The 24649-nt window shown below is 31.4% G+C and overlaps 1 protein-coding gene across 2 annotated transcripts in view; it reads left to right on the top strand.

The window, feature by feature from the left end:
- LOC126883029 (sodium/potassium-transporting ATPase subunit beta-2-like) overlaps positions 1 to 24649 on the top strand; it is a 118509-nt gene that overhangs the window by 47996 nt on the left and 45864 nt on the right. For both annotated transcript variants that reach the window (XM_050648215.1, XM_050648216.1), the window contains exon 2: positions 19762 to 20019. In XM_050648215.1, coding sequence (XP_050504172.1) covers positions 19762 to 20019 — 258 coding nt within the window. The remainder of the gene's footprint in view (positions 1 to 19761; positions 20020 to 24649) is intronic.

The following is a 24649-nucleotide window of genomic DNA, read 5'->3' as shown; positions in this document are numbered from 1 at the left end:
GCCCCCCTTAATGAACTCCCCTGTATTAATAGTCCATATATGGTACGGGTACACTCAATACACCTATAGGGTACAACGTTTGTCATCGTGTGATTTTCTGACGCACTCGAGTAACTGCAAAAATCCCCGCTTGGGCTCCCCTACCTACCATTATGTCCTATAAATAAATCAAGTCCCTGAAGTCCCTGAAAATTTCTATAGTGTTTATTTACTATAGAAATAAGTTTATAAATAAGTTATAGGGGTGAAAAAAAAAAGAGAAAATTTAATGTGATTTTTAATTGCAAATATTTCATTCAAAAGAAACGTTTTGTTTATTGTAAGGGACTTTCGGCCCTCGGTAATAGTGTAAGCTTTCATTCTGCTTTTAAATTTTTCAAAAATATTTATTAGTTTTCTCAGGAATCAAAAAAAAAATTAATACATTTAAAAAGCACAGGAGCCGAAATTTTGCGCCTACGCCCTTAAAGAAAATGGATAAAGATTTTACCTCATAATATTGTAGAAAATGTGCACAAAGGGCCTAGCCGGGTAAGATGGTGAAAAGTGCCCCCAGCTCGATTTAAATTCCATATAGGCCAATTTTTAGCACATGTAGAGGAACTCACTTTCTGAAATTTTTAGCCCCCTAGGTGGTCACGTGACCCCCCTAGAGCCTAATTAGGCTTTTTATGTTTTTATTTTTTATCTCAGGCGCATCAAGAGCTAGCCAAAAACTTTATTAAAAAAGTTGTAAGTTCCAAAAAGATCTATAAGAAAAATTTTTTTTTAAATTTTTTGGCGGGAAATTCGAATTTTTAGAACAATTTTAAACTTTTAAATGACTCTGAAAAAAAAAAACTAAGACACTCGTTTTTACGAAAATTAATTATAATATGTATTTTTGCACAATCTTTCACCCTGAATTTTTTCAGACTTTTAAAATTGGTGAAACGTACCTTTAAAAATAAAAAACCGCATTTTCTCAGTTTTTTTTTTCGTATTTTGAAACAATTTTATACATGTTTTTCAAAAAAGGTAACACTGTCACTAGAATAGGTAAAAAACTGAAAAATAATTGGGGTTTGCTTAATAAAAATTTTTTGTAAAGCCATCCATTTTCAAAATACAGGGCGTTGAAGAAAACAAAATTTTACACATTTTTTACGATTTTGCTGAAACTACTGGCAACATTGTAATAAAACTTGGCGGGATTTAAGAGCTGGTTATTGTGCATATTTTGACATACAATTAATGATTTGATATTCATCATTGGCTCCAATAGGGGTAATGGTCTGAACTTTTTAAAGAATAAAGATAGTACGCCACTGACATATTTCAAATTAACAATCGTTTTTTAATTTCTCGTTCAATTTGTGACAAAACATGTATCTTCTTATTTTTTCATACGACGCGCCATTTTTATTCAAAAAATAAAAGATCTTAACCCTTACAAAGTATTCGAACTTCTAGTAGTTTCTACATCTACATACATACATAATAAACTCATACATCCATTATCAAAATTAATTCGAATACTTTGGAAGCGTTAAGATATTTTATTTTTTGCAGCAAAACAGCGCGTCGTATGAAAAAATGAGAAGATAGATTTTTTATTGCAAATTGAACGAGGAATTTAAAAATGATTGTTAATTTGAAATATGTCAGTGGCGTACTATCTTTTTTTCTTTGAAAAGTTCAGACCATTACCCCTATGCGCGCCAATGATGAATATTAAATCCTTAGTTGTATGTCAAAACATGCACAATAACTACCTCTTAAAACCCGCCAAGTTTTATTACAATGTTGCCAGTAGTTTCGGCAAAATCGTAAAAATATGTAAAATTTTGTTTTCTTCAACGCCCTGTATCTTGAAAATGGATGGCGTTACAAAAAATTTTTATGAAGCAAATCCCAATTATTTTTCAGTTTTTTACCTATTTTAGTGACGGTGTTAAATTTTTTGAAAAATATGTATAAAATTGTATCAAAAAAACGAAAAAAAAAACCGAAAAAATGCGGTTTTTTATTTTTAAAGGTACGTTTCACCAATTTTAAAAATCTGAAAAAATTCAGGGTGAAAGATTGTGCAAAAATACACATTATAATTAATTTTCGTAAAAACGAGTGTCTTAGTTTTTTTTTCAGATTTATTTAAAAGTTTAAAATTGTTCTAAAAATTCGAATTTCCCGCCAAAAAAATAAAAAAGAAATTTTTCATATAGATCTTTTTGAAGCTTACAACTTTTTTAAATAAAGTTTTTGGCTAGCTCTTAATGCGGCTGAGATAAAAAATAAAAACATAAAAAGCCTAATTAGGCTCTAGGGGGGTCACGTGACCACCTAGGGGGCTAAAAATTTCAGAAAGTGAGTTCCTCTATATGTGCTAAAAATTGGCCTATATGGAATTTAGATTGGGTTGGGGGCACTTTTCACCATCTTACCCGGCTAGGCCCTTTATTCTATCCTTGTGGTTATTGTTGTTGAAATCGAACCGCTCATCCCTATCATAAACTACCGCACCGCATAAAAGAAAACCATAAACAGTGGAACAAGTGCGCCCCTTGTTATTTCGGTAAAGTTGACCCAGGATGAACCTGCCCAACCCGAGTAGTCGAAACGGAAGGCAGATGTCATTGACCCTCTCCCGCACGGTACACAGGATTTATTTTTAAGATAATGGTGAATATGCAATTATTTTCGTTTATAATTTTGCTTTATTTTTAAACATGCATTATCCTTTTGTAATAAACGATTTTTTGGCTAATTTAACTTAAATGCCTCGGCAACTAAAGGCGCATTCTCACGGTTCGATTTTAGTTGATCAACTTTAGTGGATCAACTAAAATCGAATGATATTAATAGCTGTGAGAACATATTATCAGTGGCCGCTCGTGATTTTTTACAATAGGGGAGGCTATACCTAACTATAAAATATCTAGAGACAAATTTGCACTAGCAAAAAAATGCGCCAAAAAAATGTAATTAAGCCCCCATTTTTTGACCATTTTTGAAGTTATACTTCTTTAAGATCGAGGGTGAAAATTTTATACTTACCTGACGCATGCGCAGACAGACAGTATGTATGTAGTTCCTTGCTAATCTTTCAAATTATGTATGTATCAGCGCAAATAAGTCATTAAAAAAATATATTAGTGTTTTTAGTAAACGTATTATTTATTATAATTTTTGTGTCTTTGGGTTTGTCTTCCTCGGGAATAAAATATTTTATAATAATAGTAAGTATATTTACTTTAAATTTTAAAGTATTTTTATACCTCACTATGTCAGTATGTACGAGAAATCTTGTATGCTGTCAATGCAAAGGGGGTTTAGCTCGGTGGTAGCGCGTTCGGACGGAGATCGAGAGGTCCCTGGTTTAATTCCGTGTGTTATCTAACTTTTTTATTTTTACCATTGTTTTAGTAAAAATTTTTGGAAAGTAGTAAGTAAAAATTAGTTTAATCTTTAAATACAAATAATAACCTGTTGAAAGTATATTTCGTTGAAATTATATAATAGAAGTATAACTTCTTACGTGCGTACAAAGTACACACACATTCTTTTTTTATTTACATTTCATAATATCATAATTCATAATTTCATAATATCATATCCTTTTAAAAATAATTAGTCTGATTGTAAAAGTTTAATACCAAAGTTTGTGTCCTTTATTTGTTAACAATTCCATCTTTTTAAGTAGATATGCATATCAAAATAAATACAGATTTGAAGTTTTGCAGTCCATACAGGTTGAAGGTTCACATTTTTTAAGATACTCAACTGAATTTTTTTAATTCTAAACGCGGCCTACTGCGAATCAAAAACCATGATAAATTACCGATATTTTGCTTTGCGTTACAAATATCGGAAAAAGTTATTTGAACAATTTGTTCCAAATATTATTCTAACCCCAAATACCAAATTTCATATTCGCACTTTTAATATTTTCATTATTTTTAGTCAGGACCCTAAAATTCGTTGTCCCGAGATGCACGCAACGGCAACGGAGCCGAGAAGCGAGTTAGCCTCCGTTGGTAAATCACCGGGCAGTGTGTGATGGCACCGTAGATGCCACTGTTAGGAGACCAGGTCTCCTTAAACGCCTGCTGCGCTGCGCGGAGCATTATAGCAACGGAGACTGGCCGGCTTCTCGGCTGCGTTCATGCATCTCGGGATAACCCTGGGTCCTGCCTACAATAATAATAAAAAAACTGAGACGCAATCATGCGTTCTAATGCTAATGCTCCGTGCGTATGGATATTTAGTGATAATATGGAATTTACACGTTGTATAATAGTGATAGTGCTTGTTGTTTTTCGCGATTCAAGATAAACAAAACAGTGTAGCGTGTGTAAAAAATTTATGGGGAGGCTAAGCCTCCCTTGCCTCCTCTGATAAGCCGCCACTGCATATTATGTTTCAATTTTAATCGGTCAACTTTTGTCGATTCAACAAAAGATTGATCGAGTGAAACTTTATCGTTCAACTTGACATTTTTCAGACAAGTTGAATCACGTTTGAAGCGTATGAACATTTAGTCCATTCTTTCACGGTTTTTGCTCTAAATTTTAAAGAACCGCTTGGATTGACATGAAATTTGGCATACGTATAGCTTACATGTCAAAGAAAAAAAGTGATATTGTGCCGATGTGTGCTTTTGCCCTGGGGGTGACTTTCACCCCCTCTTTGGGGTGAAAAAATATATGTCCAAAATAAGTCCGGAAATGGGTAAACTGACTAATTTTAAGTAACTTTTGTTCTATAGAGCTTTTTCGCCAAGTCAACACTTTTCGAGTTATTTGCGAGTGAATATGTTCATTTTTCAACAAAATAACCACATTTTTAGACGGTTTTTCGCAAATAACTCAAAAAGTAAGTATTTTGTCGAAAAAAACGTTCTTAGCAAAAATATAGCCTATAAAAAAGTAAAAAAATGGTGTACGCGTTAGGTCTCTGGATCTCGTAGAACCAGAGTTATAGCCAATAAAAAATAGATTCATATTCACCAAATTTCAAATAGAATATTTCGACGAGAAATATCCAAAAAATTAAGCACTTTTTGGGGAAAACCCCATTATAATTTTTTTAAAGTGTTTAAAAAAAGCTTTATTTCTGATTTTACAAAAAGTTTCTAACATTAAATTTAAGCAAGTTACGCTCAAAATAAAGTTGGTCCCTTTTGTTTTTGCAAAAAAAAATCGGGAAGACCACCCCCTAATTAGCAACTTAAATGAAATTAATCGTTACCGCTCCACAAATTATTTTACTTATGTTGTGTTTATATGATTTGTAAGTTTCATCGATTCCAAGTGCTTATTTTAAAAAAAAATGGTTTCAAAGTAAAATTTTTAAAAATTTAAATTTTGAAAAATATGCTTTTTTTTCAAAATAACTTAAAAATTGTTAGAGATACCAAAAATCTCGAAAAACAAAAATAGTCAGATTTGTTTTTCTGAATATCATGTATTTTTTTCTTTTTTGTTAGACAAAAATTGATTGAGATTTGGTGTTTCTAAATTTGCATACATTCGTGATCAGTGACTCGTTCAACCCCTTTTAACTAGAGTCCTTTCAATAATAAGGACTTTGAACCGATGAAACTTACAGATCATATAAACAATATATACACGAGTCAAGAAACTTGTGAAGTCGTAACGATTAAGTTCATTTAAGATACTAATTAGGGGGTGATTTTCTCGATTTTTTTACCAAAACCAAAAGGGACTAACTTTATTTTGAGCGTAACTTGTTTAATTTCGATGCTAGAATTTTTTTTTATAAAACAAAAATGAAGCTTTTTTAAACACTTTAAATAAGTTGTAATGAGTTTTCCCCGAAATATGCTTCATTTTTGGTTATTTCACGTTAAAGTATTCCATTTGGAATGTGACGAATATGAACCTATTTTTTATTAGCTATAACTCTGCTTCTATTAATGATGATTAATTTAACTGATTATGAAACCGAGCGTAATTATGTTCTGTCTATAATAGTATGTATCTCTAGAACGTGTTGTAGCAAAACATTTCGGTAATTATTTTCTCTACTTTTACTAATAATAACTCTGTGAGATAAACTAGAATTCAAACAATAAGGAATGCACGTAATTTGTCCCTTGTTGTCATATTCTAAATTTGAAAAATATACCTATAGGGAATAATCAGATTTTTTTGACATGCCTTTCCTATTTATTACAGCGAGCAATTTATTGACTAGAAGTAGTGACGATTATATGACGTCATTATTATATTTGGTCAGATGGTAAATGGTAGCTGACGTCTGTCATAATATTGTAGGTTAATAAAGTCAAATTATTGTTTTCAAATCATATTTTATTTATTTAGTTTTTATTTTATTTATTTTTTCACCAACTTCACTTTCCCTGTCCTATCATTGATTGGTCTTGTTGTATGGTAGCTTTAATTAGGCGTTAATTTTAAGAAATGTCGCTGGCTAAATGGGCACAGCTCACAAAGACCATAAAAGAAGAAAAAAATAAACAAACAAACATCTTACATAACCATCGATACTCACCAGAGGGACCGCAGACGTTCGGAAACAATTAGCGTCTCTTTGCAAAGACAATGACGTCGACTTTGCAAAGTAACAAGACACTTACTCAACACACACACTACACATTACTCCTCTGACTTAGTGATAAGTTATACAATTACGTGGCTAAAGGTTCTAGTTCTAAACCAAAGCCAGAATCAGAGAAAAAAAAAATCTTACATAACCTTATATCGGACAATGTCAGTTTGACACTTATAGTAAAGATAGTTATATTTGTTTCGCACTATTAAAGACAAAGAGAAACAGTGTAGGCTGTAGCAGCTTTGGTAAATAATACATAACATAAATACATACATAATCGATGATCCTCTTATACCGGAAGGTGTCGAGGTGTCTTCTTCACTCGTTATTCTCTGCGAACCTACGCCACTTTTTTCGGTCCCTAGCTAATTCTTTGGCTTCCTGCCACGATTTCCTGTATTCTGCAATATTTCCATCACACTTGTATTCCACGTTTTCCTTGGTCGGCCTCTCCTGTTTTTCCCTATCGGCCTCGCTTCCCATGTCATTTTAACCTGTCTGCCGTCGTTCATTCTAAATAAGTGCCCAGTCCATTTTGGACTGGGCTTTGGTAAATATTTATGTGTTTGATAAAGTTTTTTAATCTTAATAGCAACCTTAATAATATTGAAAAATATTAAAAATATTACTAAAAGATTTTTAAATTGAAAACTTATTGGTACATTTCCCTGGTGACACCTCCAAGGCTTCTACAATTTTCAAGCCAAATGGATGCTGCAGTGAAGACAAAAGGGAAGGAATTCTACACTATGCAATTCACAACCCCCGTCTGCAGCTTGGTAAAGTTCCAACGGAAAATGCACCTAGTTACTCCACGGAGTAATACTACTATAAAATAAAAATGTATACCATTTTTATTCAGTTGCAATGCGAGGCCAAAAATGTCTTAATTTTTACTTAGATTAGAGAGTGCAGCCAGCACTCTTATCGACGATTTCACCTCTTGTTAGAGGCTCTTCAGAGAATGCATAGGTTGCTTTTCTCTAATCCAGTAAATTTTTCGACACATACTAGTCCCACACTGCAACTGAGGTGAATGGATTAGGTGACTAGCGTCATCTGGCAATTGAAAGATAAAGTTTTTCAATCCTAATAGCAACATTAATAATATTGAAAAATATTAAAATATTACTAAAAGATTTTTAAATTGAAAACTTATTGGTACATTTCCGTGGTGACAGCTCCAAGGCTTCTACAATTTGCAAGCCAAATTGATGCTGCAGTGAAGACAAAAGGGAAGGAATTCTACACTATGCAATTCACAACCCCCGTCTGCATCTTGGTAAAGTTCCAACGGAAAATGCACCTAGTTACTCCACGGAGTAATACTACTATAAAATAAAAATGTATACCATTTTTATTCAGTTGCAATGCGAGACCAAAAATGTCTTAATTTTTACTTAGATTAGAGAGCGCAACCAGCACTCTTATCGACGATTTCACCTCTTGTTAGAGGCTCTTCAGAGAATGCATAGGTTGCTTTTCTCTAATCCAGTAAATTTTTCGACACATACTAGTCCCACACTGCAACTGAGGTGAATGGATTAGGTGACTAGCGTCATCTGGCAATTGAAAGATAAAGTTTTTCAATCGTAATAGCAACATTAATAATATTGAAAAATATTTATTATTAATAAAAACGGGGGTTGTGAATTGCATAGTGTAGAATTCCTTCCCTTTTGTCTTCACTGCAGCATCCATTTGGCTTGCAAATTGTAGAAGCCGTGGAGGTGTCACCAGGGAAATGTACCAATAAGTTTTCAATTTAAAAATCTTTTAGTAATATTTTTAATATTTTTCAATATTATTGATGTTGCTATTAGGATTGAAAAACTTTATCTTTCAATTGCCTAGGTGACGCTAGTCAGTGGCGTGCTGGAACTTTTCGAGCGGCCCGGTGATTTTATAGAAAAGCGGCCTCCCATCCTCATCCTACCTTCTATTATCAGGATTTTTTATTCGTTATTTATAAAACAAAAATACAAAAATATAAATTATTTTTAAATCAAACATAAGACTTTGAATTCAATGAAATATTTTTAAATTTGCTATATTTTTTATTTAGGAATAAGCAATCTTACAAATAATAAATATTATCACCTATCATCACATATCACATAATAAAATATACATAGTTTCAAAAGTTATGCATTACTTAAAATTATGCTCATTTTCATAGTTGATTTTTTCGTGAACAGATTAGCGGATTCCGCTATGTTTTTTTAATATTTTAGATTTTTCTTTGGTATTTACCCAGTTGGGCAAAGGTTTACTCAAACTTCTTTTTTGTACCTATACCGGGTGGAAGAAAAGAAATGTTTTTCTTATGTTAAGTTTGAGACACCCTGTAGGGAGGACAAGGTATAAATGTTGATATACATCGAAATCGTATTGTAGTCTTATGTTTTGTGAACATTTTGTTTTTTGAATGTCCCTGATATCTTTAGAAACATAGAAAATGGACGGTTTATTTATTTAGCATGACATGTTTTAGCTGAAACAAAACTAAATTAACAATAAAAAATAAGAGCTAACAAACCTTTAAAAACAGAGAGGCATATAACGTTAACAATTCTGGTCGAAACCTTAAGATATATTTGTCGACCAAGTAAGCGGTATTCACAGCGCAACATAAGAGAGACGAAATTGTTTAATAGAGGCTCTGTGATGTTTTGGGGTGGACTTTCCTTGAGAATAAGTACGGATTTGGTGTTTGCGTGGAAGCTCTTTAAATAGTGAGAGGTACATTACACAGATTTTCTTTATTTGAACACTTTGTTCCTTTCGCACTATATATAGAAAATAATTTCATCTTAGTGTCTGATAAGACATAACCTCCTCACGTATCGCATGTCATCAGTTAAAACACATATTAAAGAGTAAAACCGTCTAGTTTCTTTGTTATTAAAGATATCAGAGAAATTAAAAAAAAATGTTCACAAAATATGGGAGTACAACATAACTTCGATGTATACTCACCTTTGTACGTTTTCCTTCCTACAGGGTGTCTCAAACTTTTGTTTCAGTTAAAACACATGTTAAAGAATAATAAAATGTTTGTTATATCTATGTTTTTGGGAAATTCTTATTTGACCGGCCTCAAGAGGCCGCAGCCTCTCGGTGATTGCCCCGATTCATTTATATGGCCAACACGCCACTGACGCTAGTCACCTAATCCATTCACCTCAGTTGCAGTGTGGGACTAGTATGTGTCGAAAAATTTACTGGATTAGAGAAAAGCAACCTATGCATTCTCTGAAGAGCCTCTAACAAGAGGTGAAATCGTCGATAAGAGTGCTGGTTGCGCTCTCTAATCTAAGTAAAAATTAAGACATTTTTGGCCTCGCATTGGAACTGAATAAAAATGGTATACATTTTTAATTTATGAGTTTATTTATTTGGCAACACCGCTGTCCTGCCAAACTTGACGGTAGCGAAAAAACTAATATATGTGTTATGAGGAAAAATTTGTTGAATTTGTTTGCCGTTAAGTTTGTACCGGTGGATTATGATGTCATTAAATCTATGACGTGCATTAATTGTTTGCGCTGTTTCACATTATAAGAATTTCGATTGTGCGATGGTTAAAATGTACATAGTGGTTCGAGCAATCATATTATGGAATCTTTCTCCCTTCACCGAATGTTTCAAGCGGTAAAGGGAGAAAGATTCCATAATATGATTGCTCGAGTCACTATGTAGATTTTAACCATCGCACGGTCGAAATTCTTAAAATGTGAAACAGCGCTTTGAGTTCTAGTGTACACTGGTTTTGAACATGCTGTATGTATATTTATCAAATAGCAGGACTAATACGCTTTGGCTCTGCCTCCCTGACATTTTTATTTTCGCTTTGTCTAGGTACACGCTAACGTGTACGCAAATAAAAAAGTTAGGTACACGCGAATTAAATTTCATCAAGCCAATGACGTCATTATTTAGCGTGCGCAGTGACTGTATTTAGTGTTTGTTTGATAGAATAATATTTTTGAAGCTATTTTCTTGTGGCATTTTTACAATTTTAACTATTTATAATGGGAAATAAGCCACAATATGCCACAACGGCACCCGATTTGGGCGTTGAAACGTTAATAAAAATCATTGTTTAATAATATTGTGGCTTATTTCCCATTATAAATAGTTAAAGAATAATATTTGTTATTAAGGAAAGGGAAGCAGAACTATTCAGATGTTTCAAATATAATTGTAATAAATCAATGTATATTTAAAAGCATAATATATTCAGGTTAGCAAAATATATGTATTTAGTTGACAAGACATGTATAAAATATTGTTGACATAATTTTTATACGTAAGTTAATTATTATAATCAACTAGTCTAAGGGCCAGTTGTTCGAACGCTAATCAATAATGATCACTATCAAATATTTAATTACTGTCACCAACTGTCAATGTCAACTTTGATTGGGTTGCTAAAACATAATTGATTATAAGTATGAGATTAGTTAAACAATTAACATAACAATTATTAACATAATTGATTAACTAATTTCATAATTGTAATCCATAATTATATTTTCAGCATCCCAAACAAAGTTGACATTGACAGTTGGTGACAGTAATTAAATATTTGATAATGATCATTTTTGATTAGCGTTCGAACAACCGGCCCTAAATGTGAAACGTTTCGACTTCCAAATCGGATGTCGTTGTTAAAATACCTACAAAAATTAGCCAGATTAAATAAATTATTAGAAGAGATTTTGTACTAAGCAACAATATTTTTGTTTAATTTATTAATATTTTGTATTTTGACAACGATACCCGATTTTGACGTCGAAACGTTAATAAAATCATTTTTTTAGTTAAATTGTGGCCTATTTCCCATTTAGAATAGTTAATTACAAAAATGCCACAAGGAAATAGCTTCAGAACATGTTAATTATCATTGTGAAAGCTTTAGGCCTTCCTTTTATTTAAATTTTGAACGGTAATACTATTTCACTTATAACTAAAAAAATATATATTAATTTATAGTCTCTTATCTTTTTCATATTTCTTATCTGTTTAAAAATGTTAAACTTATTAAAAGAACTAAAAATAATTGTCCACACTCCATAGCAACACACTCCATAGTTAATTTAAAAACAAACACTAAACAAATAAAAATAAGAAATCTCTTTACTAATCAATATTAAAGTGTAAACACAACGCTATTAACAAATTCTAACACTCTGATAGTCGCGGTATCTTACCACAGCATACACGCGGCTCAAATTTAGCCTGTATGCAAAAACCAGTAACAGTGCACACTAAATAGTGACGTCACTGACTTGATGACGTTTCGCGTGTGTCTAACTTTTTTATTTGCATACACGTTAGCGTGTACCTAGACACGGCGTTTTATTTTCAGCTATCGATTGCATTGCTGAACATTATAGTTGTGTAATACATCCATTACACACATTGGATACACACAACGTCTTCCTTTCGTTTTATTGATGTTATAGTAGCTCGTATTTCATTCCTTGACATTTTTATGGCCACAAACATAAAATGTGCATGGATATTTATTACAAATTCTACCTCGTTCATTATTGTTTTTGGATAAGTTAGTATATTTCCAATCTGCCGAAACTTTAGAACCTAAAATAATACTACATAATATATGTAGTATATTATATCCCATAATATGTAGTAGATATATTATATAAATATAATGTAGTAATTATATACACATATAGTATATACGATATATACAGGGTGTCCCAAAAGTAGTGGAACGGTCGAATATTTCGCGAACTAAACATCGGATCGAAAAACTGAAAAATACGTGTTCAATCATTTTCAAAAATATATCCAATGACACCAAACACCAACCCCCCACTACACCCCCTGGAGGTGGGGTGGAGGGTAACTTTAAAATCTCAAATGGAAACCCCTAGTTTTTCTTGCAGATTTGGATTCGTTATGTAAAAGTAAGCAACTTTTATTCAAGGCATTTTTTCGAACTGTGGATAGATGACGCTATAATTGAGAAAAACGATTTATCCTGATACCCCCACTTTTTATTACAGATTCGGATTCGTCACGAAAAATTAAGCAACATTTATTCGAAACATTTTTTAGAATTGTTGATAGATGGCGCTTTAATTGAAAAAATACGATTTATTAGCGCCATCTATAAGCAATTTTAAGAAATGTTTCGAATAAATGTTGCTTAATTTTTCATGACGAATTCGAATCTGTAATAAAAAGTGGGGGTTGCTATTTAAGATTTTAAATTTACCCCCCACCCCGTCTCCAGGGGGTGGGTTGGAGGGTCATTTTTGGTGTTTATCGATAGGTTGTCGAAAAATATTAAAAACCTGTATAGGGATTACGTACACTCGATACGCATCGTATCCGCCATGTTTTCCCGTAAGGCGCTATGGGAAAACATGGCGGATACGATGCGTATCGAGTGTACGTAATCCGGGCCCTCTTTTTTGGTTTCTTATTTGGAAGTGTATTTCTCGAGATATTAGACCGTTTCTATAATTTACCTATGGTATCAGGATAAATCGTTTTTCCCAATTATAGCGCAATCTATCCACAGTTCGAAAAAATGTCTTGAATAAAAGTTGCTTACTTTTACGTAACGAATCCAAATCTGCAAGAAAAACTAGGGGTTTCCATTTGAGATTTTAAAGTTACCCCCCACCCCACCTCCATTGGGTGTAGTGGGGGTTGGTGTTTGGTGTCATTGGATAGATTTTTGAAAATGATTAAACACGTATTTTTCAGTTTTTCGATCCGATGTTTAGTTCGCGAAATATTCGACCGTTTCACTACTTTTGGGACACCCTATATGTAGTAGATATTGTTATGCTCTACCTTTTCTGTTTATTTAGATTAATTAGCAAATTATTAATTTGATTGATTATCCAATTATTTTATTTATTGCCTATGTAAAGACATAACTAAATTCCAATTAAATTTTCCAATCAATTTTATTATCAGGGCTAATTTTGTATTTGATCCAATACCAGTAATCTGTGGATTCTAGTATTTCTGGTTGCTTACTTCTTCCAGGGTAGAAACAGGGAAATTGACAACACTCAAATTCATATAAATGTAATCTATTGTTTTTATTAAATGCCGTGTACATATGATTCCACATTATTAAAATTTAACTTTGTTGCAACAATCTCTAATTTAATAAATTAAAACTCTAACTCTGATATCTATTTGTTTTGACAAAATTATTTATTTAATTAATTTCTTATTTACTCATACTGAATTGAATGAATTTTACTTTTCTTCTTTTGAATTGATTTCTCAAATTTGAAATGACTAACTGGGTTACAAAAATATTGTTCAGTAAACAAGTAAACAAATATGGTCTTGATATAAATTACTTTTCTCCATTCAGACAAATGATTTGACTAACCTTTTATTCTTCACTCCCTCGTTTTCTGGATTGCGCTGTCCTTGATTCTCTCAACACGTACTCTCTGGTGGTTGCGATCTCTGGTTGTTGCGAAAAAATCCCCCTCGTCAAAACTGCTTCCAAGAAAAACACACAGGACTTGCTCGAATGTGCACAAACGGATAATAATCAGCTACTCGTTCTAGACAAAACAAAGGAATCTCCCTCGGACCAGGAAAATTAACTCTTCAACCGGTCGACGATTTGGTTTCAACTTGACTCTGCTCGCAAAGGCTGATCACACCATTCTACACTGATTATACACTTTTAAAACTCGACTGCCTTCTTCTGATGTCAATTACACAGTGACTTTATTTTTCTCCCCAATCCATACTCTCACATCCATTATCCCTTGTCCCGATATTTTTCGTCCACTCAACAACAACCTCTCTCCAACCATTTATTTCTTACAGTGCGGCAGATTCGTGCAATATATTATAAGAATTGCACATTTAATGATACAAGCGTATAATTTGGTCCACATATACTGCACAAATAAAGGTTAAAATTTAGATATGAGGCCATCTCAGATTTTGCCTTTTACAAAAATTGCGGTCATTCAAAATGGGCGACTATACATATATGACTAATAGCACGATATCTTTTGAATGAAAAGTCCGATTTCAACCAAATTTGGTACGTAGGTTCGTTTTGTGATTTACAAGATCGATGCCATAAACTGGAAGAATCGTTTTACCAGAAGTTTTGTTTTTCCTGGTTTTTTATGTAAAACTATTTTATATTATGTAAATAATTTATTTTCAATTTTTTCACCCGGTATATATTAATTTTTCAAAATGGTAATACCACTATTGAAAAGAGCGTAAGAATATGTTTTAGGAAATATTTTGAACTTTGTAGTTATGTTAATTATAATTACCATTTAATAAATGCATAACGTATCTTCACATGTACCTATATTATGTGGCAGATTCGTGCAAATATTATAAGAATTATTGTACATTTAATGGTAGAGTCATATAATTTGGACAACATACATATACTACACATACAAAAGTTCAAATTTAGATATGAGGCCATCTCAGATTTTGCCTTTTACAAAAATGGCGAGCATTCAAAATGGCGGCTATACATATGTGACTAATAGCACGATAACTTTTGAACAAAAAGTCCGATTTTAGCCAAATTTGGTATCAAGTTTCTTTTTTTGATGAATAAGATCGAGTTCTTGAACCGGAAGAATCGGTTTACCAGAAGTTGTGTTTTTACTGTTTTTTATGTAAAAATATGTTGTTTTTTTCAATTCTTTCACCCTGTATATATTAATTTTTCAAAAAGGTAATACCGCCATTGAAAGTAGTGTAAAAATATTTTTTAGGAAAGATTTTGAACTTTTTAGTTATGTTAATTACCATTTAATAAATGCATAACGTATCTTCACATGTACCTATGTGCGGTAGATTCATTTTTAATGCCTGCCATTTTTGTAAAAGACGAAATCTGAGATGGCCTCATATCTAAATTTGAATCTTTGTATGTGTAGTGTGTGTGGTCCAAATTATATGCTTTTACCATTAAATGTACAATAATTCTTATATTATTACACATAGGTACACATAGGTTCATAGGTACATGTTAAGATACGTTATGCATTTATTAATTGGTAATTAATATAACTAAAGAGTTCAAAATATTTCCTAGAAAATATTTTTACGCTCTTTTCAACGTCGGTATTAAGTTTTTGAAAAATTAATATATACAGGGTGAAAGAATTGGTAAAAAAACCTAAAATGTACCTATGTGCGGTAGATTCATTTTTAATGCCTGCCATTTTTGTAAAAGACGAAATCTGAGATGGCTTCATATCTAAATTTGAATCTTTGTATGTGTAGTGTGTGTGGTCCAAATTATATGCTTTTACCATTAAATGTACAATAATTCTTATATTATTACACATAGGTACACATAGGTTCATAGGTACATGTTAAGATACGTTATGCATTTATTAATTGGTAATTAATATAACTAAAGAGTTCAAAATATTTCCTAGAAAATATTTTTACGCTCTTTTCAACGTCGGTATTAAGTTTTTGAAAAATTAATATATACAGGGTGAAAGAATTGGTAAAAAAACAACATGTTTTTACATAAAAATCAGGAAAAACACAACTTCTGGTAAATCGATTCTTCCGGTTCAAGATCTTGGTCTAACACATCAAAATAAGAATCTATATAACAAATTTGGTTGAAATCGGACTTTTCGTTCAAAAGTTATCGTGCTATAAGTCACATATGTATAGTCGCCATTTTGCATGCCCGCCATTTTTGTAAAAGGTAAAATCTGAGATGGCCTTATATCTAAATTTGAACCTTGATGTGTGTAGTATATGTGGTCCAAATTATATGCTTCTACCATTAAATGCACAATAATTCTTATAATGTTTGCACGAATTTGCCACACATAGGTACTTGTGATGATACGTTATGCATTTATTAAATGATAATTAACATAACTAAAAAGTTCAAAATATTTTCTACAAAATATTTTTACGCTTTTTTCAATTGCGGTATTACCTTTTTGAAAAATTAATATATACAGAGGGAAAAAATTGAAAAAAAAACATATTTTTACATAAACAACCAGTAAAAACACAACTTCTGGTAAACCGATTCTTCCGGTTCACCATATCCCTCTTGTAAATCAAAAAGAAAACCTATATACCAAATTTGGTTGAAATCGGACTTTTCGTTCAAAACTTATGGTACTATTAAACACTGGTACATTAAAGCATAGCCGCCATTTTGAACGCCCGCCATTTTTGTAAAAGACAAAATCTGAGAGGACCTCATATCTAAATTTGAACCTTTATATGTGTAGTATATGTGGTGCAAATTATATGCTTGTATCATTAAATGTGCAATTGTTTCACATATCGGCCGCACTATTAAGAAACCCAATATTCTTCCACATAACTTTTCCAATTTGTCAAATTCAAGGAAAATCATAATTAGTTATTTTCTACTTTCTACTCTTATAACTAAAATAGTACCGTATGTATACCACATTAAAATACCTTCCCGGAAGGATCTTAAAAACGTTATTGTCCCGTCAACGCTCTCTCCACTTTCTAATCACCGAAATGTTTTGTTAATGTGCCGACCATTTCGTCGAATAATTATCACTAATCGTTTTAATTTTTCCGAAACACTTGTTTAAAAGCAAAATTAAATTCTAAACAAATTTGATATAAATTTAAATTTTTTGAATTTCCTTAAAAAAACAATTCCACAACAATATATTATATCCGATAAGGAAAATAAATTTTACAGGTTACTTAATTGAAGAACTAACTAACGTAGGTAAATCTTAAATATTTAAAGCTAATAGAATGCTAATAGGTTTAAAAGTATCAATATTAAAAGTGCCTCTTCTTGTATTGATTACTTTTCTGATATTGGTTCGGCTATTAATCACAAATTCTGAGGGAAATAATGCTATTTCACGTTGTGTTGATTCCGGTCTTTTGCTTGTATCTTCTTCTATTACATATTGTCTATTTCTCAATATACAACGTGGAAGGTATGTTATAGTTCTTCCACACTATCTTTTGCCACGCATGAAACTGCAAAATAGTAAAATTGCAAAATTAAGCCGCTTGTCCATAGAAACCAAAATAAGTTAAACAAGGGTAAACAACACGGCATATCTTTGATACCTTGTTTACTATGAATTTTGACGTTTATCATTTCCAATGACAGTTACATTAGCGCATTTGTTATGTTTATTGGAATTTATATTTGAATTTATATTTATTTAATAAAGGTGTATTGTGTTATAGTATATTATTCAACGAGCATGTAATGATGGCTATTACTCACGATGATGAAGTTTGCGACACGAGCCGTAGGCGAGTGTCGTAATTCATCAGAGTGAGTAATAGCCATTACATGCGAGTAGAATACTATACTTTTTCTACGACCTTTTTTATTTTAATTAGTAAAAAATTTAATTATCAACTACTCGAGATTTAAATTATAATAATTTACAGTAATACCTAAATGCTATTTACCCCTAGTACGTTGATGAATAATTGGTTGCCTAATATTACCAAATTATTATGTATTGTAAAAATACAACTAGAATAAGTCAATATAAGTTCTATTCGTTTCCGAAAAATTAGAAGCTTAAATTTGTACCTACTGTCAATTAATCTAATAAATAGGAAAAATTGCTCTTGTCGGTGGACGTATTTCAATAGTTATAATGTATATTTACATTTAACTACATATAATATAATAATATAACTATACATAATATGTTATAACATATTTAACACAATATAACTTAAAAAATAAACACAATATTAGTTATAAATTCCAATTAACATAAACAAAATGAGCTAATGTCACTCTCACTCAAATATATGATAAACGTCAAAAATTTTAGTAAACAAGATATAATCGTAAAAAATAGACTCTGACATTGTTACAGTCAAAATTCCTTTAAAAATTTTTCGAAGTTAATTATTGATATAAATTACAATAATTATTGTATTAAATAAACAACTTTAAGCAATTTTATTTGCAGTTTATATACGATTAATATTAAAGGTGGCATGCGTCACTTGAATCTAACTTCAGCCCGTGAGTAATGACCAGTGAGTAACTTCAGCCCGTGAGTAATGAAATATTATTACTCACGGGTACAGTAATGGGTGCTATTATCTATGAAAAAATAGCGAATAATGAGCATGTTATTAAACGGTCGTGGAAAAAATATATTATAACACAATAAAATATAAATTAATGTACAATATAACTTTATAAAATACGTGCACCGATAATAGCCATTTGCTAATTATTATATTAACAGTACGTATCAATGATATTAGATATTACACATCGACGTACGTTTCAATTAATATCCATAAGGAAAAATTTTCCTGTAGCTGGCTGTATACCATTAATTACAAAAATTGAAGAAAAATATCTTCTGTGTAAAAGGTATATTAGTTTGAAAACCCCAATAAAGGGCTACATTAAAATACAGAACGTTTTCGCTCTAAAATGAGCATCATCAGTGTTCTAAGCAAGCTCTACATGCTAAGCCACCAAAAATACATGGGTTAAAACCCTTAAAATGCCGACCAAAGGTCTTACATTGGCATATTATTTATTATACCCTGGCGATGGGTGAAATTTAAAGGGTATACCGCAAGGCACCATATGACTATACCACAAGCATGTGGGTGGTTGAGTTGATTTCTCTGTCTTCACAAAGAGAGTTGGCTTTTACCTTTCTCTTTGTGAAGACAGAGAAATCAACTCAACCACCCACATGCTTGTGGTATAGTCATATGGTGCCTTGAGGTATACCCTTTAAATTTCACCCATCGCAAGAGTTTAATAAATAATATGCCAATGTAAGACCTTTGGTCGGCATTTTAAGGGTTTTAACCCATGTATTTTTGGTGGCTTAGCATGTAGAGCTTGCTTATAACACTGATGATGCTCTCTTTAGAGCGAAAACGTTCTGTATTTTAATGTAGCCCTGTATTAGGGTTTTCAAACTAATATACCTTTTACACAGAAGATCTTTTTCTTCAATTTTTGTTTCAATTAATATTTTGATTTAACTTGTTTTAAAATGAATCATGACGTTTGAGCAAAGATAAAATAAAACAACTGTAGCTTCATATAGGCATATTTTATAAAGTAAACAAATTCATTTACAAGAAATTTGGATAATAAAGAATTCTAGTTACATCATTAACATTTGATTTTCTTTTCAGCCAAAATTGGTCTCTTTTACTTAATCTTCTATGGAATGTTAGCAGCTTTGGTAGCAGTATGCATGTGGGTATTTTTCCAGACTCTTGATCCTAGAATACCGAAGTGGCAGCTAGATGAATCACTAATAGGTACCAATCCGGGTTTGGGTTTCCGTCCTATGCCTGAGAAAAACGAAGAAAGTACGTTAATATGGTTCCAGGGCTCCAACAAGACGAGCTATTCTTACTGGGTCGAGAACATTTTAAAATTTTTGGATAGTAAGTAAACTTTTTTAGTCGAGGAAATGAAGCATTTTGGCTCGCAATTTTTTCGTCCAGCATGGATTTACTTGAAATTTTCACAGAGGGTAGGGAATAGTCTAAGGATCATTTTCTATATCATGCCGCTGTACGCTAAAACCTTGGGGTGGTTGCCACCCCATCTCGGGGGCGGGAATTTTTTATTACATTTTAACCATGTAAAAGGTAGTTTTAAGAAAAAAATGTTTTTTACATTTTCTTCGTAAATCTAATATTTTTCGAGTTATTAGTGGTTGAAAGTAACAGTTTTTCGACAGAAAATCGACTTTTTTAGAGGGTTTTTAAGAATAACTCGAAATATGTGTATTTAGTGAGAAAAACTGTAGATATCAAAATTGTATCATTTAGTAACACAAACGAAACTGTTTTTCTATAATATTTTTACAACCAATACAAACCGAGATACGGCATGTTAAAGGTTAGCTTTTTTCGTCAAATGCATAATTTGAAATAATCAAAGCCAAATAACGGGAAAACTTTGCATTTTTCCAGAAAAACTTACATGATGTTTTTTCAAGCATACAATAAGATCTTTCAAAAAAAATAATAAAAAGTTTCTAGCATAAAAATTGAGCAACTTATGATCAAAAAAAAGGCGGGTACCTATTTTTCTCTACGAAAAAAACAGTGAAAACATCCCCCTAACTACCCTTCTAACTAAAAATTGGTCTTCGCCTTTCTGTAATTCCTTTTATATCTATATTATCAATACACCCAAGAAGTTTGACCTTTTTAAAAGGCCTAATTTTAGAAAAAATTGAGTTTAAAGAAAAATTGATTTTTTGCAATTTTGCATTTTTTATCATTTTCTTCGAAATACCTCCGAAATTACTGGAGATACGAAAAAAATGATAGACTACTAAACTGTAGCTTTTTTAATAGCTAAAATTTCCTTATGCATAGATTTTAATTAGTGAACAGTTAGCGAGATATAGCTGTTTAAAACATCTATTTACGAGCAAACATCCCCGTATTCGAGCCCTTTAAATCCACCTCAATTAAAAATTAAGGGATCTTACGGAATTTAATTTACACAGTAAATACTCTTCAAAAGTCTTACAAAACTATTATCGAAAACACTTTTTATCGCCAAAAATGAAGGAGTCTATGTTTATAAAACTATTTTTTTTTCGAAAAATTCGATTAGTCCCCTTATAGAGCATTTTCAATGTACCTATATAATGCCACAGACCCGTTCGTATACTGGTTGACTAAAAAACTATTTATATGTGTATTTTTAAATATTTGTAAATTCGTATTTTTGTGTAAATAAATGTTTTTGTAATTCTTTAATTCTAGTTTTTTTTTTCTGTATAGATCTATTAAATTGTCTACTTATAAAAATTGCAATGTTATTAAGGGTGGTTTTTAAGGGTTGAAATATTATGATATTATATGATAAAGCATAAAACAAGCATTATTTAACCAGTAAAAATCAAATTTTACCTATATTAAAGTTTACAATGTTTTTATATAATTTTTGACAATAAGGGTAGTTTACACCCCTAAAAATAATCAACGCCCTTGAGCATGATATAGAATATGAAGTACAGGGTAAGATGATCCTAATCCCAAATTTTTATGTAAAAGCCGAAATTATTTTTTTTGGATAAATAAACTTATCATATATAGCTCCAACAAGGGTGGTTTTGTTGACAATATTAAAGTTTAAAATGTTATTTTATAATTTTTTACAATCAGGGGTGGTTTTCACCCTTAAAAAACCAAAAGCGTACAACGGCTCAATATAGAAAATCAACTAGAGGGTGAAATGAGCCTAATCCCAAATTTTTGTACAAATCGATGCTGGACGAAAAAATTGCGAGGTTTTGCCATTTTTCCAGCTTCATTTCCTCGACTATTTCTGTGCTTGAAAAAATTAAATTAAATGCATTCATAAAGGATTAGTTACAATAAGTCAAGTACTCAAACGTGAATTGTTTCATGGATTCACATTTCACCTCTATGTTTGTTGAGTACTTAAGTTGTAGTGAATTCTTCCCGGCAATTGGTTTTCTCCCCTCGGTATGTTGAGTAAGTCAAGACACAGTCCAATCCCGAAGGATTTGGAAAACGAGATACCTTTACGACTTTCTACAATTTTTCCCGGAATTATTTCAAAATTCTTATGGAATACCAACTCTGATGTTTTGTTATGATAAACTTTTATTATTCATTGAAATTCTGTATTTATATTTACTATTTGTTCAATTTGAAACATTTTTTTTTAAATGACAAGTAGTCCATCAATCCCGTACTCACCGAGTTAGATGAACCACAATATAGGGATAGTTGGACCAGTAATTTCAAGGGCATCTTTCAAGATCTAAACTTTATTGACACAAGACACTGGATGTATTTTGTCCAATAACTCCAAGGGAGCTACATTTTCAGATAGGTCTCTTCAGACTATTCTCCTCTCCAAGACGTGCTTTTTTTTTGATAAAAAGTAGGTATTTTTCTATAACAAAACAAAACAACTTATCAGGATACGACTTTGAATCTGAAATAGGTTTTCTATAAGTATTATTTAATTTAAAGATATAGTTAAGCCCTGACAGGAGATATAAGTCTAACTATCCCAAATTTTATATGTAATAATAATAAATGTTTATTGAGAGAAAAGATACAATACATACAATGGTAATACATTAAAATCATTATAATTTCCTATAAATAAACACAAAAATACCACTTGAAGCAGAATGCTTGTGCAGTGGTTAATTTGGTTCATTGTAATGTAACAGAATAGCCTGAGTAGTTACACACTATCTTTTCACAGGCAATACAATAATCTATTACTTAATAATAAGAGAACAAAAAAAAGCAAAGAGCATTACATTGTTTTTTGAATAATTAAATAATTAAAGAAAATAATTCTATTTCAAAATCTGGAAAAAAATTAAAAATACAGTATCCCTACGATGTATTTATCAAAAAATAACAGCAACAAATGAGAAAAAAAACACAATTAGGTACAACAACTATGAGTCCAATATTCAAACACTTGTTTTATTTTCTAACTTCAATTAAATCATGTATAACTGAAAGAGGAGTAGGTATCTATAATATATTTCTTTAATTTATTTTTAAATTGTTTTATATTCTTGACATTCTGAACATTTATGGGTAAAACGTTAAAGGACCTAGGTCCTAGGTAAGTGAAACAACGCTGTCCAATTGTTTTTTCACTTTTCGGGGGTATCGCTTTATTCCTGTTTCTGATGGAGTATTCATGCAAGGGAAACTGTAGTGTTTGTCTATTTTTATATTGATATACAGTCAAGGGCGGATCCAGGGCCGATTTTCGGGAGGGGCCATGAACTTTTTTTGCAGAGGGGTACCGGGGATTTGGGGGCAATTTTTAAAAATTAGGGTTACGCCGGTGAGTTTTAAGGCCCTTTTCACACACTATTGGGTGCCATAAATACATTCAAAACATATAATTATTAAAGTATTATTAAAGTCAGTACACTCAAAAAAATTTAGTTCGTAATATTGATTAACAGTGATTATTGAATAGTATTTCGTTCTCACAACAATTTAATTTGTTGTTTCAACGAACTTTTAGACATTGACGAATGTACTTGGTTATTGTCACAATGATTGAATAATAATTGTGAGAATAACTACAGTACATTAATCAATAACACTCAATTTATTCAGCCAATAACTTAGTTTCGTATATTTAATAAATACTGTTAATTGTGGCAGCAACTCACGTTCTTGATTTCGTAGATGACAAGCAATTACCTTGGTTTATCGTGACAACGTGCAGATTTCATTAAAACAATGTACAAATGTTGTTAATATAGAGTAATATATGATTATTGAATAGATGTACACTGATTGTTGTGCCAACGAATGCATTAATTAATCTACTACTGCCTTTAATTCCCACAATCAATGCGTTAATTGTGACAATAATCGTGGTTGTTGAGACAATAAATGTTTTGCTTGACCATTTGAAATGTAACGGCTTTTCCTTGAAAGTGCCGAATAATAATTGCATTTTGTTTCCAAGTGTAGTCCGTAGTAGAAGGAAGATAAGGATAAGATATTACTTATTTTTTATATTTGAATAAAAGTAAGTTTTTTCTGATAAGGTAAATACGGGAGAATATTCTAATTAAAAATAAACTTGTCAGTGTCTTATGTTTGTGTTTACTTTTAATATTGTCTTGTGATGTTATTTATAAGATGAACTGAAAATGAATTTTCGAATCCTGAATGAAAAAAAATAATTAGTATTTTTGAAAATTTAAACGCAGAATAAATAATGTAGTCTTTTATTCTGCGGTTAAATTTGTCAAAAATACTTACTTATTAGTTTTCTCAGGATTCCAAAAAAATTAATGCGTTTAAAAATAATTCGATCGAAATTTTGCCCCTGCGCTCTCAAAAATGATTAAAGTGTTATACATTTTTGAAATCACCATTTCAAACACTTTTAAATGAGCTGTCACATGATGTACTTTCCCATTAAAAAAAATCAAAGTTACGCCTGTCACCTGAAGAGGGATCGTGTAAAGTTCGAAACATTGATGTTATAATATACTTTGATAATTTTAAAAATTGACCTGTCTGA

The sequence above is a fragment of the Diabrotica virgifera genome, chromosome 4 (assembly GCF_917563875.1).
Source record: "Diabrotica virgifera virgifera chromosome 4, PGI_DIABVI_V3a".
NCBI classification, from domain to species: Eukaryota; Metazoa; Arthropoda; class Insecta; order Coleoptera; family Chrysomelidae; genus Diabrotica; species Diabrotica virgifera.
The sequence above is the reverse complement of the archived record's forward strand: the minus strand, read 5'-3'. Positions and strand labels throughout refer to the sequence as shown.